The sequence below is a fragment of the Ictalurus furcatus genome, chromosome 10 (genome assembly GCF_023375685.1).
Source record: "Ictalurus furcatus strain D&B chromosome 10, Billie_1.0, whole genome shotgun sequence".
In the NCBI taxonomy this organism is placed as follows: Eukaryota; Metazoa; Chordata; class Actinopteri; order Siluriformes; family Ictaluridae; genus Ictalurus; species Ictalurus furcatus.
In genome coordinates this window covers 14,328,673-14,342,209 of record NC_071264.1, presented here as the reverse complement: position 1 = coordinate 14,342,209, position 13,537 = coordinate 14,328,673, and the positions used below count along the sequence as shown (strand labels likewise).

At 38.6% G+C, this 13,537-nt stretch overlaps 3 protein-coding genes across 9 annotated transcripts; 1 reads left to right on the top strand and 2 right to left on the bottom strand.

Annotated features, from left to right (window-relative positions):
* Nucleotides 1-21: 21 nt before the first annotated feature.
* rfxank (regulatory factor X-associated ankyrin-containing protein) lies at nt 22-4,094 on the bottom strand. Of its 3 annotated transcripts, none has more exons than XM_053635023.1 (8): nt 3,909-4,094; nt 3,546-3,667; nt 2,895-2,960; nt 2,667-2,767; nt 2,462-2,587; nt 2,301-2,367; nt 1,659-1,739; nt 22-155 (listed from the first exon to the last, which is right to left on the bottom strand). In XM_053635023.1, the coding sequence occupies exons 1-8, from the start codon at nt 3,953-3,955 to the stop codon at nt 112-114; spliced, it is 654 nt and encodes a 217-aa protein (XP_053490998.1). In that variant the 5' UTR covers nt 3,956-4,094; the 3' UTR covers nt 22-111. The 3 variants fall into 3 exon arrangements, with proteins under 3 accessions (XP_053490998.1, XP_053491000.1, XP_053490999.1); XM_053635025.1 differs by having other exon boundaries at nt 3,819-4,093; XM_053635024.1 differs by having other exon boundaries at nt 23-155; nt 3,546-3,664; nt 3,819-3,973.
* A 21-nt stretch (nt 4,095-4,115) lies between these two features.
* Nucleotides 4,116-11,557, top strand: borcs8 (BLOC-1 related complex subunit 8). Of its 5 annotated transcripts, none has more exons than XM_053635031.1 (6): nt 4,117-4,268; nt 4,513-4,625; nt 5,765-5,829; nt 5,914-6,021; nt 6,363-6,424; nt 10,103-11,557. In XM_053635031.1, exons 1-5 carry the CDS (start codon nt 4,232-4,234, stop codon nt 6,400-6,402), a joined length of 363 nt encoding a protein of 120 aa, XP_053491006.1. In that variant the 5' UTR covers nt 4,117-4,231; the 3' UTR covers nt 6,403-6,424; nt 10,103-11,557. The 5 variants fall into 5 exon arrangements, with proteins under 5 accessions (XP_053491007.1, XP_053491006.1, XP_053491005.1 ...); XM_053635028.1 differs by having other exon boundaries at nt 4,118-4,268; nt 6,336-6,424; nt 10,103-11,554; XM_053635032.1 differs by lacking the exon at nt 10,103-11,557 and having other exon boundaries at nt 4,116-4,268; nt 6,363-6,425.
* On the bottom strand, nt 6,431-13,306 carry tmem221 (transmembrane protein 221). The gene is made up of 3 exons (XM_053635022.1): nt 11,746-13,306; nt 10,583-10,668; nt 6,431-8,457 (listed from the first exon to the last, which is right to left on the bottom strand). Exons 1-3 carry the CDS (start codon nt 12,012-12,014, stop codon nt 7,991-7,993), a joined length of 822 nt encoding a protein of 273 aa, XP_053490997.1. The 5' UTR covers nt 12,015-13,306; the 3' UTR covers nt 6,431-7,990.
* Nucleotides 13,307-13,537: the final 231 nt, after the last annotated feature.

Sequence of the window (13,537 nt, the reverse complement as noted above, 5' to 3'; positions counted from 1 at the left end):
GTTGTTTTTTTTAATAAATGGCTTTGACCAACAGGTTTATAGTGATATTTTTATTACAAAGGAAAGAGCAGCATTCAAAAAGACAATTACGACTTAAATGTAGTCATGTGATCATCGAAGCAGGTGCAGTATGTGATCCTCAAGCAGCTTTTGCACTGAAAATGAAAAAAGTGCTGGTCAGGCAAACAGTGTATTTATATGCAGTAACATTTGCATTATAACTTAACCTATAGCAAAAAGTATAAACACTATATAATATATACTCATTTGAAATCTGATAACTGTAACACACTCCAAAAAAGTTGGGACAGTCGACTGTCTACCACTGTGTAACATCACCTTTTCTTTTAATTACACTTATTAAGTGTTTGGGCACTGAGTGAAGACACCAGCTGGTTAAGTTTAACAAGAGGATTTGCATTCTTCAGCTGCACAACTGTATGGGGCCTTCATTGCCTTATTTTGCTCTTCATAATGCGCCACAGATTCTCAATCAGAGACAGGTCAGGACTGCAGGCAGGCCATGCTAGCACCCGCACTCTCTGCTTACAGAACCATGCGCTAGTAATCTGTGCAGAATGTGGTTTGGCGTTGTCCTGCTCTGGATGGCAGCATATGTTGCTCCAAAATGCGTACATATCTTTCTGCATTAATGGTGCCCTCACATATGTGCAAGTTACCCATGCCATGAGAGACGCTGGCTTTTGGACCTGACGCTGATAACAGCTTGGATGGTCCTTTTCCTCTTTGGCCCAGAGAACACGACGGCTGTTTTGTCCAAAAACTATTTGAAATGTTGACTCATCGGACCACAAAACACGATTCCACTGTGCTACTGTCCATCTCAAATGAGACCGAGTCCAGAGAAGTCGGTGGTGCTTCTGGACAGTGTTGATGTTTGGGTTCTGTTTTGCATAGTAAAGCCTTAATTTGCAGCTGTAGATGCAGCGGTGAATGGTGTTGACTGCCAAAGGTTTACCAAAGTATTCCCGAGCCCATGTCAGGATATCCATTACAGACTCCTGACGGTTTTTAGGACAGTGATGTCTGAGGGATCGGAGATCACGCGCATTCAGAAGTGGTTTTTGGCCTTTCCCTTTACGCACCGAGATTTGACTGGATTCCTTGAATCTTTTAATTATATTGTGCACTGTAGAATGTGAAATGCCCCAAATCCTACCGATTTCTCTTTGGGGAATGTTGTTCTCAAAGTGTTGGATTATGCGCTGACGCATCTGTTGGCAGACTGGCGGGCCTCGACCCATCCTTGCTCTTGAAGGACTCTGCCTTTTCTGGAGACTCCTTACATACTACGATTAGATGATTGCCTCACCTGTTTCACATCACCTTCTTATTTCAACTTGTCACATCGCTGTTAGTCTTAAATTGTCCCTGTCCCAACTTTTTTTTTTTTTAAAAAAGGCATTGCTTTTTAAAGGCATTGCATGCATCAATTTCAAAATAAATATTTATCTTCAAAAAACTATTAAGTTGATTAGATAAAACATCAAATACCTTGCCTTTATATGGTTTTTGTTTAAATAAAATCAAAGTACATTTACAAATCACTTCTGTTTGTTTTTATTAGCATTTTCCATACTGTCCCAACTTTTTCGAAACTGGGGTTGTTGATGAATTGCAGGATTAAGGATACTTACTTTTTTTGTAGCCAAGAGCAATGGCAAGTGCCACTGGGCTGTATCCGGAGTCTGCTTCGAATGTAATATCAGCTCCATGTCCTAAACACACACAGTTGTGCTTGTTGTATTAGTGTGAATAAAATAAATACAATTATAATAATGAAAACTATAATTATAATAATTAGGTCTAATTCTTGTTTGTTTTTTGTTCATTATTCAGCAGTGCTGTGCCTCTGGCCATCTCTTTAGATTTTATATCACTGTATCTAACAATTGTTTTTCAATCTTATTTATATTTCAGTATAATTAATTCTGATGAAAATGCAGCCCCAAGAGCTTTTATTATATGGCAGGTGTATGTATGTAAAAGATGAAGTCAATTGGTCAGTAAATTAAATCACATTTTTGTTTTCGATTCACAAATACTGGTCATTAATACTTTTTATTTCACCTTGTTCTTGGCTCAAAATGACCCTAAACATCAGCTCTGTACTATGAACAGGATTATAAAAAAAAGTGCACGGGTCACTTATGACCTGAACTAAAACAAGAAACATACACAAACTACAAAAACAAACATAGATAGTTGATAGTGCTCTGCACAAAAGGTTATAAAAAGTAATCCTGTTGTTTTAAAAATGAGCATAATTATAAACTTACTTAACAGAGCTTGCACACATTTTATATGATTGCCACGAACTGCATAAAGAAGAGGAGTTCCTCCATTCTGTGTCAAAAATGAATAGAGGTAATACAGTTATACATGTGGAGATTCAATGATACACTTTGATGCCATTTTGCCATTTTCATTTTCTACTCACCCAATCGTAGGAATCGACATCAACGTCATGTTTTAAAAGCATATCGACGATGTCTGCGTATCCCCCAGCACTGGCTAAGGATAAAGCGCACTCTCGCTCCCGTGCAAAGGTTTTCGGATCAGCGCCCTGGTTTAAGACACGAACGGATTTGGAACATATCCAACACAAGAGACTGTTAGTCTACTCATCGTGTAGCCTTTCTTACCTTCTCTAGTAGAAATTGGACCATTTCAATCTCTCCAAATGCTGCTGCCCACATAAGTGGCGTGAATCCCCGTTCGTCCTGACTGTTCAGTAGGGCATGGTCTAAAAAACAAACAAATAAACAAAAAAAAAGCCAAGCATGTCTTAAATTTAAAATATTATCTCTGTTAATATTAATCTCTGTTTGTCATTGTATATAGAAATGCCACCAATACACAGTACTGCTTACCACTGGCAAGATGTGTCTTTACTTTTGAGAGTTCACCATGTGCGGCCAGTTGATGAATGGACAAATCTAGGAAATTAAATTAAATTAAATTAAACTGTTAATTAAAATAGCATGCAACTCTGAATTTGAACAAATAATTTACAACCACAAAAATGTCAATTATACCATATACATTACTCACAACGTGTATTTTAACTGGCGTCTATGCTCACGCATAGAAGGTACTGCATTACACCCCACGGCCCTGACCTATTGTCTTTGGGTGAAATGCTGGTATAAGGGGTAATGGAGTAGCATTGATGCCTCGTAGCTCCAAGGTTTCTGGTTGATCCTGAGCTTAGGTTACTGCATGTTTTTTTTTGGGGGGGGGGTTCTCTGGTTTCCTCCAACCTCAGAAAAAAAAGACCAGGAAGTGGACTGGCTATGCTAACTTGCCCCTAGGTGTGTGCATGGTGTCCTGCAGTGGACTGGTGTCCCATCCAGGGTGTGTCCCTGCCAAACACCCAATGTTCCTGTGATCCACTGCGACCCTGACTAAGATAAAGCACTTACTGAAGAAGAATGGAAGAATGATTGAATACTGTGATGTGTGAGATTTTTCAATAAGGGATTTTGCATTGCATATGGATGTGTGTTGTGAGCAGCTCTTACTGTCCAGAGTGGCGGGTCGGACTGTGAGCTCGTTCCCGCGCTGTTTGTTAGTGAGGGTGGTGGAGTGATCAAGCGCGCTGTCGTCACTTATATTCTCCATCATGGCTTTATCATCACATCTGCTTCAAATAAAGAAAGTATACAAAAATCCCAACTCGACTCGTTTCAAAACTCTCATCCGTATCACAGAGAAAACTGCAAGCAACAAAAACCTTTTTAAAAAACTTATTCAAACATGATCGTTATAGAAATTAACAAGTAGTATTATCTTACCGGAACTCTAGGTCCTGTCTCAGCACTTCTTAAAGCAATTTCTGTTTATTTCCTGAATTATTCGCTAACAAAACTGAAACTAAAACATACCTCGGTATTTCAAATCGCGTCGAGTCTAAGGTGTAAAGAACGGTCATACATTACACTTGTGACACGTTTTGTTTAAAAGTAACATATATAAAGTCTTTTTTTTAGATTTGGCGAAGTTTAGACCGTTTTCTTTTCATCTTACGGTGAAAGCGCCTTTCCCCTCAAACACGTCGGAACTATTTGTTATGTTTGATGTTGGAAGCCGAGCGAAATTTCCGGTGCACTGCACTATACGTAATCGCACAACCCATGACAGCACTGTGTGGACATAAATAAACTACAGTATTTCTTTTAACTGAAGGAAATACTGCGTTTTGTTTAAAATGGACGACCAGGAAATGCCACTGAAAGTAAAGCGAGGTAAGGTGGCAAAAATAGTCGTTCTTCCTGTTTGGCTACGTGCCATATAAACAGATGAATTTAGTTTGTTCCGGATTTATTTATGTAAACATTATTATTGAGCTTGCTAGCGCTAATACATGTGGCTTATTTTGGTTCAACATAATTGTCTGAGCTGTTAAAAAAATATCTGACATGTATATGAACCATACAGCGTCGCAGGAGTTCACTATAGAAAATAAACCGTTTGTTTTCTCGGTGTCAGTGACGGATAAGTTCACGGAGAGCATGTACGTGTTGGCTAATGAGCCGTCCATAGCACTGTATCGCCTACAGGAGCACGTGAGGAGATCTCTGCCTGAGCTGGTACAACATAAGGTAAGGTGCTTTTCATTTCTGTTTATTTTAAACATCGACATGAAGTGAATTATGAGCAGGGGAACGCGGTATCAATGAGGGTATGTGTGTGTATATATATATATATATATATATATATATATATATATATATATATATGTCTGTGTGTGTGTGTATATGTATATGTATATATACATATGTATGTATGTTGGGGGTTCGAATCCCACCTCTGCCCTGTGTGCAGGGAGTTTGCATGTTCTCCCTGTGGGCTTCCTCCGAATACTCTGGTTTCCTCCCCCAGTCCAAAGATATGTGCTATAGGCTGACTGCCATCTCTAAATTGTCCGTAGTGTGTGAATGTGTGTGGGATTGTGCCCTGCCACCCTGAGTAGGATAACCCTGGATGGATTTTTGACATCCACATGAGATTGTTTGCCATTATCAAACGTCATAAAGCAAATTATTTTTTGGAACCGAGATCAACTGCACAGTCAGTAATAATGCCCAGAATGATGCAATAAGTCAGACTGGGACTGATTTATTTCTAGCCCAGACAGTTGATTCAGTTGAACCACGGCTCTCCAGCTTACATCACGACTGCTGGTGTACGAGTTGTGCGCTCACAGCGTGCATACATACAATTATGTACACCATAGAACAAGTCATCTTAAGGCACATGAACATTCAGTATTTAACATTAGGTGGCCATTACAGACTCCAGACACACAAGACCACTACTTCTACACTCTTGGTTTTATGTTATTTAGCAGTAGCTCCAGGATTTTGTGATTGCAGAAATTAAGTCAAAATCAAGAAAACTCTGCAATATTTGGAGGAGCTTGCACTTTTTCAAAAGTTCTACAGATTTAGGCCAAGACACATTATGTGCCATCATCACATGCGCCAAACATGAGTACAGCTAAAAGGTCTCATTTACAAACATCACTGTGAAAGACCATACAAAACAGTTTTGTGCAATAGCAATTTCACCATTTCAAGTGGATTTCCACAAAAAAGAGCAAATTACATTGCAAATTTAGAAAAATAAGCCACATCAAAATCAAGCATTTTTGGCCACAACAATCTAAAAAAAAAAAAAAAACTCTGGCAAATCCTGTGTGGACTGTGTTTAACAGTTTGTGTCACTTTATTTTCTATAGACAGACATGCAGAGCTGGGAAGAACAGAGCCAAGGAGCAATTTATACAGTGGAGTATGCCTGCAGGTAAGAGTTTAATCACCTAAACACGATATTACTAGGTCAAAACAGTACATTATGTGGAATATATTTTGCCTGTTTTTATTCAAGCGCAGTGAAGAGCATGGCCAACAGCAGCCTCTATTTTAAGAACATTGACGGACTGCTGAAACAAGCCATCACAACAAAGGAACAGATCAGCGGTGCTCAAGGACGCAGGTAGATTATGTGGCCACTGTGGCTTTTTGAAATATCAGTTCACATAATCGCACCATTTCGCCATGACCCACCTCAGACTAATGCTTCACAAGTATTTACTTGCTTCTTTTCATCAAAGGCATGTAAGCCAGCTGTGTTGGTTTTATAATTTTCTTAGTATTCTGCTGTGCCAGTTATTATGGTGTGTGCCATGTTCAGTCATTCTGTTACAGTATCATTTGATTTTACACTGCTTCTTATGTTTCTTTTTTTGCTAAATAATGAAGCCTTTAGAGTTGCATAATTTTCATTTTGACCAATGCATGCTGCTTTAGTTGTGTGAAACCTGTACCTAATGACAGTGATCCTCCACCACACGACTCTTCCACATCATCATCATGACGAATGGAAATCTATAAGCAAGGTTAGTGCTGCCTCCCTGGTAATAACTTTAATTACATTAAATGAAAAGTAAGCCTACAGTTTGATCCAGAGTTAGACCAGTGGTGAATTAGTCCCATTGTTTCATCTTTTGGACATAAAAGTAAGTTTTACTAAACTGTATATTTCTGTGGCAATATATTCCTTAATTGCCAAAATCAAGGAGTTCCTGAGCTAAAAGAAAGGGTGGGGTTTGCCATGTTGCTACAGATACAGAGAAGTGTTTCATGAAGTAGTTTTGTCAGTGGTTGGTTGATGTGTTCAGTTTCTGTGTGATAAAAAAATGAAAAATGAAGTCATAACTTTAATCAGGTCTTCCAACATTTATGCATTTTGTGTTAGAGATCCGCATTTTAACATTGGGGTACACTGCTATGAGGTATTACTCAAAAATATGGCAAAAGAGTGTAATAGGCCCCAGATTGCATTATAGTGCTGCTATATTTAGGCTTTCAGAAACCAAATCATTTCATTTAAAGGGGTAGAAATGTATTCAGTTCTGATTCAGGGTGCCACAAAACAATAATAAATCAATACTTTTGAAATAAAATTAAAAAAAATGTATAGCCTACATTATGATTTTTCTCACCTTGTCCACTTGCTGTATATCGTTTATCAATTATGAAAAGCACTGAACTTAATATATTTCTGTAGTGTTTATTTTTCATCAGAAATGTTTGATACTATTTTTTACATCATAAAAAAAAAAAATAGTCTACAAAGTAATATAAAAATCCTAATAAAATGTGGTCTTTCAAGAGAAAATCCAAAGCACCCAACAATTATTTTTCCTAAGAGAAGAACATTTCAAATCCAGTTACACTTCATGAGTAGACTTTATAAGCATGAATTGTTGAATTATTTATCAGTCCAAACAGGTTTGTGATTGTTGCGGCTTTTTTCAAACTTTGCAAAGTAACTTGCAGAGTTTTTTGTGCTTTTTGCAGAAAACTACATGAATTGGTGAAATCGCATAAAATTGTTTTGCACGCTCTTTCACAATGATGTTTGTTGGTAAATGAGACCTTTTAGCTGTACTCATGTTCGATGTACATGAAGTGAAGGGGGCTTTGGGTGAATGTGCATTGTGATGATGTCACATGACGCATCTTGCCCCAAATCTGCATTGATTTCGAAAAATTGCAGCGTTTTCTTGATTTTGAGTTCATTTCTGCGATTGCAAAATCCTGGAGGGACTGATTTATCATTTGTGTGGACAGAAATTGAAAGTCTAGAGAGTTAATATAAAAAAAGTGACAAGACCTACAAGCACACACTTTATCCGTTAACAATGTTTACACGGTTGTATAATTGTAGGATGAAGCTGTAGTGTTTTTATATGTTAGTTCTTAGTGCTGAATAGAACTTGAGTAGTGTACCTTCTAATGCATGTAGTTCAAATCACCATAACTAACAAGAATCTTATCGCATATAGGGTGTCATATCAGGCAGAAAACCGAGAAATTGTGGTGTAGTGTACAGTGGAAAGTCTGTAGCAAAAATAGTAAAAGGAACAGTTCCACTTGAAAGCCTCTCACAGTAAAACTGCTCACACTAAGGTAGAGTCTTTGCCTGTGGCTTTGCGAGTCAGCACAGTTCTCATCTCATGGTTGACACCATTCCAGGGCTTTGTGTGTGTCTGGAGCAGGCTGGATTCAGTAGACATGGTCCTGTGCATGCGTCCACTCCCACCATACACCTCTCTTTCATTGGAGTGTTGTTGTTTGGGCTCTGTGTAGGAGAACAGGTGGTTCATGCTGTCTTCACTGCGTTGTCTCGTGGTCTTTTCTCGGAGACTAAGCTCTGATGCTACTGTGCAGATGCCAGCACTGCTCTCAGGGTCGTTCTGGTACATGGTATTGATGTGTTGGTTGAGAAAGTGTTTGGATGTGCACGCAGCACGGACCAGTGTATGAGCCACTAACACCAGTAGCACCAGTACACCAGAAGAGAGCACACACACGCTGGCTATTCCTGTCTCAATCTCAAAGACCAGCAACATGTAAATGGACAAAGCTGTAAAATTAACAGAGGAAATATGATCAACAGACCAAACAAGAAAATGTTTTACAGATACTATGTACAGTCATGTGGAAAAAAAATAAGTATACCCCATGGAAATTGTTCACCTTTTTTTTTTTTTTTTTTAAAAAAAAAAACAAAAACAAAGCATATTTGGACAAGCAAACATTTGATCATCTTTGAAACAGTACCTATTAATAAAGTTGATGAACAAAAAAAATAGCTTTTTAGATCATTTATTTAACAGAAATATCAATAGATAGTGATATTCTTCTGTGGAAAAAGTAAGTACATCCTTGGTCTCAGAAGCTAGTATTAATCCCTTTAGTAGAAATAACTTCTTGCAGGTGTTTTGCATAATTGTCCACCAGTCTCTGACATCAGCTTGCTGGAATTTTTGACCACTCTTCCATGCAATATTCTTTAAATTGCAAGATATTTGAGGGTTTTCCTGCATGTACTGCCCATTTCAAATCCCCCCCACAACATTTCAATGATATTCAAATCTGGGCTTTGACTAGGCCATTCCATAACCCTCCATTTCTTTTTTTTTGAGCCATTCCTTGGTGGATTTGCTAGTGTGCTTAGGATCATTATCCTGGGGAAATTTCCACTTGTTTAAAGGCAGCGAAGCAATCCCAAACCATAACATTTCCACCACCGTGCTTCACAGTTGGTATGAGATGCTTCTTTTGAAAAGTTGTTTTGGTCAGTGCAAAACATTTCTGCTGTTACTGTGGCCAAACAACTCTTATCTTTGATTGATCTGTCCAGAGCACATTATTCCAAAAGGCCTGGTCTTTTCCTATATGCTCAGTGGCAAACTGTAGTCTTGCAAAGGCTTTTTCCCGGTACGCCTCGCATGCAGGTCAAATTTGTGCATCTCTCTCTGACTGTAGAAGCGTGCACTTTGACACCAGCAGTTGCAGGACTTACTAACAGATCCTGTGATGAAATGTTTGGGTTCTTGGAGACTTCCTTTTGCATCTGCTCTTTGGATGAATTTGCTGGGACGGCCAGTCATGGACAAATTGGCAGTCGTTTGTAATGTGCGCCGTTTGTAGATTACTTTCCTTACAGTGGAATGACGTACTTAAAATAATTTGGAGGTCTTTTTAAATCCCTTGCCAGACTAACAGGTATCCACAACCTTTTTTTTCTGAAGGCCTTACAGAACTCTTTAGATCTTGGCATGATGATACCACACATCTCACTAGCAAAGGGAACAGCAGACACTAGATATAAGAGGGGTTTAAATAAGACAGGTTCTACCTGAACTCCCTAAGCAGGTTCTAATCACTGGCACCCAATCTTGAACACCTGATTCTAATTTTATGGATTTGGAGGTGTGATAAATGTAGGGGTGTACTTACTTTTTCTATGTGACTGATCTGTTTTTTGTTCATTTAAATTGTGAAAATTACTATAAAATTTCAATTTTATGCCATTTGATAATGTATAAACTTTATTAATAGGCACTGTTTCAAAGAGGATAAAATGTTAGCTTGTCCAAATATGTAAAAAAAAAAAAAAAAAAAAAAAATTAAAAGGAAAAGAAAATTTCCATTCCATGGTGTCATTTTTTCATCTATTTATCTCCCTTTGGCTGCTAATGTGTTAATTTATTTGGTTTCTGCAGGAAAAGAACTGTGGATCCTGGGATAATGAGAGACACTTGTGAGAGGCAGAATTCTGGGATATGAAGTACAGTTACGAGTCTACTGAATGGACTCCATTCCAAAGGTGTACCTCGCTCCATCCGAGTGTGACGGCCTCTTGAATTGTGACTTTGGCAACTTGACAGAGGCTTGAGAGGAGTGAATGCGAGTACTCTGCCCAGTTCTCCATTACAGTGCTTCATCAAGTGTGTGAAGGAAAGGATTATTCTCGGTCGTATTTAAATATATTCAAGTAGCTTTAAACTGTACTGTGCTGTTTCATGACAATGGGTTACTTTTAAACTGATCTGATATGTTGCCTAAATACATTGTGTTTTTAAAACTGGTTTTGTATGTTATACATGTAACTGTAGCATTAAAATATATGGCCAAATGATTGTTTTCAGTTAATGTGACTTGGAATATTATTGTTGCAAAGCTTTAGCACCGATGGCACTTACCACCAAGGTAAAAAGAAATCCCAGTGCAAAACAAGCCGATAGCGACATGTCGAATGACCCTGCTGTCTGACAGGAACCATTCAGCCCTGAGGGAGGAAAAAAAAGAGGTCAAGCACATCGAATACAGTGTAAAAGTTTTCACTCCACTTGCTCATGGGTGAAAATGCAAATTTTATTACCTGTATTAAACAATTATACTTTCTTTTTTTTTTTTTAATGATGTTAGTTAAAAATAAAACATCCTGAAACAAAAAATAAACAAGGTAAATTAACCTGAAACAAGGTAAATTAACAGAAAAATAAAATCAATATATCATCAACATTTTAACATCTACTAGTTGACCATTGTGTTACTTGCTAATGAAGAAACATTTATGAAACACACTAAACATCATGGTTAAAATAAATTTCTCTGCTGTCTTTGAATGAATTTTTCTCAGTAATAAAAAGGTGCCAGACTGTATTTTTTGTTTGTTTGTTTGTTTGTTGCTGGAGTGGTGGATATCTTTTGTATCTTTAGTATATCTCTTTTACTTGAGAAGGTGGTGTATCTCTAAATAGCTTTTAAGTATATCAGTGCTCTTTAAGGCCTAACTATATACTTTAGATTATTTAAGGTATAATGAAAGGTCCGGTCCTACAGTTACAAAAGATGTACTGAATGCTTGATGGTAGAATTTCAGCCAGAAGGAAGAGTAGGCTACAGTTTGCTTTTTAAAGGTGTATGCCCCCCCCCCCCCTTTTTTTTTTTGGCTTTACTGTAATAATTGTAGTTTGTATTCTTGTTCAGTGGCCTTGTTTGTTTGCCTATAGGTGTAAATAGTTTGCATGGAGGGGTTTCCAGAGTGCAAGGTTTAATCCTGCAGTGGAATTTATCAGAGGCTTGTTAAATTTGTATGGGTCCTTGTGTTGTGATAAATAATCTGAAAAGTGTACCACAGGCTAGACTTTAAACATAAGAAACCTTAGTGAAGGGCGCAGGAAATGTCCGAAACCCGTGTGTGTATGTGTGTGTGTGTATATATATATATATATATATATATATATATATATATATATATATATACATATACACACACACACCTGTACCTGTGTGTGTGTGTATGTGTACGCGTGTGCGCCTGTGTGTGTGTGTGCGCGCGCATATGTATATACACCTGTACCTGTGTGTGTGTTCTCTCCACATCTCGGTGGTAAAGTGCGCGTGCAGCAGGCAGATGATGGCCGCGCTTGAGTTGAGGGTGAGAGAGAGCGCAGAAAGCACGGCGGAGAGCGGCTTTAACACGGCCCACATTTCCCCCGGTACCGCGGATCCAGACTCCTTCACCACGGCATTCAGCTGGAAAATCAAACTCACCGACATCAGCGACATGATCGCCGACAAAACCCCCAGCAGCGCCAGGACGAGGAGAGCACGCTGGCTGTAGCTCATCGGCCTGAGTGTTAACCCCAATGTTTTCTGCAACAAAATGGAGTGAAAGCGAGTTCTTCAAGTCCGTGGGTTTCGATCAGAGCCAAAAACCTCTTTCGCCCCGTGTTTATCCGGTTCGGAAATACGCTTCCTCTCTCCTCCTGCTCACGATGTCTCCTCCAAATCCCCAGATTAAAAAAACACCCTGAAACAATGAACTTTTCAGTCGCATTCCCCTCCCAAACAGCACAGCACAGCTAATCACCGGCTCGAACAAAATTAACGAAAACCCTCACTACTGCACCGAAACTGTCTCTCAAACACACTACACTAACTACTGCACCGTTTTATTAAACTAGTCACTAAGTGTACTTTCAGACGTAGCTGGAAACCAAAATGGCATTCACAAACAGGAGTATTACCCCGGCAGGTGCAAACTAAAGTCGCCCCCCTCCCACAAAAAAACAACAACAAAACTATCCAGGGCAAGAAGGAGAAGTAAATTCACGCTGTGTTGGAGTGCTGTAAACGACAAGCCACCAATTTTCCTTCTTGAAAATCCCACTCGAACATCATACCAAGTTGTTACCTATTTATGCTGCTCTCAAGTCCTCCAAAATATCTCCTGCTCACGAGTTCAGAGAGTGATTACCACGTGCTGTGCGTTCAAGTGGGTCTGAGCAAAAAAAAACAACAACACACAAAACAAACAAATAAATTAATAGAAGGACGACGTGAGAAAACGTCTTTCTTTCTTTCTTTCTTTCTTTCTTTATTTATTTTAAAATGGTATCTTCGAGGGCAAGTTTATTTTGCCTTACTGAAATAAGAAGTGAACAGTTAACATACAACATGTTCCTAAACCCTTGCTGTAGATCATATCAGAACTCTGAAAGTTGGGCTCAGAGAAAAATACGAGATTAGACATTGTGGTCGTCTCGTAATTATAATATTTCCATAAGACAGCATTACAAGTGTGAAATTTGTCATTCTGGATGATACCAGTTTATGAGCTGTGAGGATGTGTGAATTGTTTTGTGATACACTATATAGCCAAAAATATGTGGACACCTGAACATCACACCAATATGTGCTTTTTGATCATCCCATTCAAGATTTAGTCCCTCCTCCATGTGCTATTATAAGACCCTCCACTCTTCTGGGAAGACATTCCACTAGATTTTGGAGCATGACTGTAGAGATGCACCCATTCAGCCCCAAGAGCATTATTGAAGTCAGACACTGATGTCTTCATGGAGCTCGCTTTGTGCACAGTCTTAGTTCCAGTGAAGGGAAACTGTAATTCTACACCATACAAAGACATTCTATACTATTCTAAATCTAAGGAATTATTATATAATTGTGTGCTTCCAACTTTGTGGCAACAATTTGGATATGAACCACATACGGATGTGATAGTCAGGTGTCCACAAATTTTTGGCCACATTGTAAATTTATTTTAAAGTGTATCAGAACTGTTTCTGAATAAATGTCTGATAAGGACAGGGTGAGAATTAATTTGGGTCTGTGTTTTGGCAGGTTAT

Excerpts from the sequence above, each read along its gene's own strand:
- rfxank (XM_053635023.1), bottom strand. The coding sequence starts at position 3,955 with ATGACCGTTCTTTACACCTTAGACTCGACGCGATTTGAAATACCGAG. Across the intron at positions 3,668-3,908 it reads ACGCGATTTGAAATACCGAG|CAGATGTGATGATAAAGCCA; the intron begins GTATGTTTTAGT and ends CTTTATTTGAAG. Across the intron at positions 156-1,658 it reads TGCTCTTGGCTACAAAAAAA|TGCAAAAGCTGCTTGAGGAT; the intron begins GTAAGTATCCTT and ends TTTCATTTTCAG.
- borcs8 (XM_053635028.1), top strand. The coding sequence starts at position 4,232 with ATGGACGACCAGGAAATGCCACTGAAAGTAAAGCGAG. Across the intron at positions 4,269-4,512 it reads GCCACTGAAAGTAAAGCGAG|TGACGGATAAGTTCACGGAG; the intron begins GTAAGGTGGCAA and ends TCTCGGTGTCAG. Across the intron at positions 5,830-5,913 it reads ACAGTGGAGTATGCCTGCAG|CGCAGTGAAGAGCATGGCCA; the intron begins GTAAGAGTTTAA and ends TTTTTATTCAAG.
- tmem221 (XM_053635022.1), bottom strand. The coding sequence starts at position 12,014 with ATGAGCTACAGCCAGCGTGCTCTCCTCGTCCTGGCGCTGCTGGGGGTT. Across the intron at positions 10,669-11,745 it reads TGGAGAGAACACACACACAG|GGCTGAATGGTTCCTGTCAG; the intron begins GTACAGGTGTAT and ends TTCCTCCCTCAG. Across the intron at positions 8,458-10,582 it reads GATTTCTTTTTACCTTGGTG|CTTTGTCCATTTACATGTTG; the intron begins GTAAGTGCCATC and ends TTAATTTTACAG.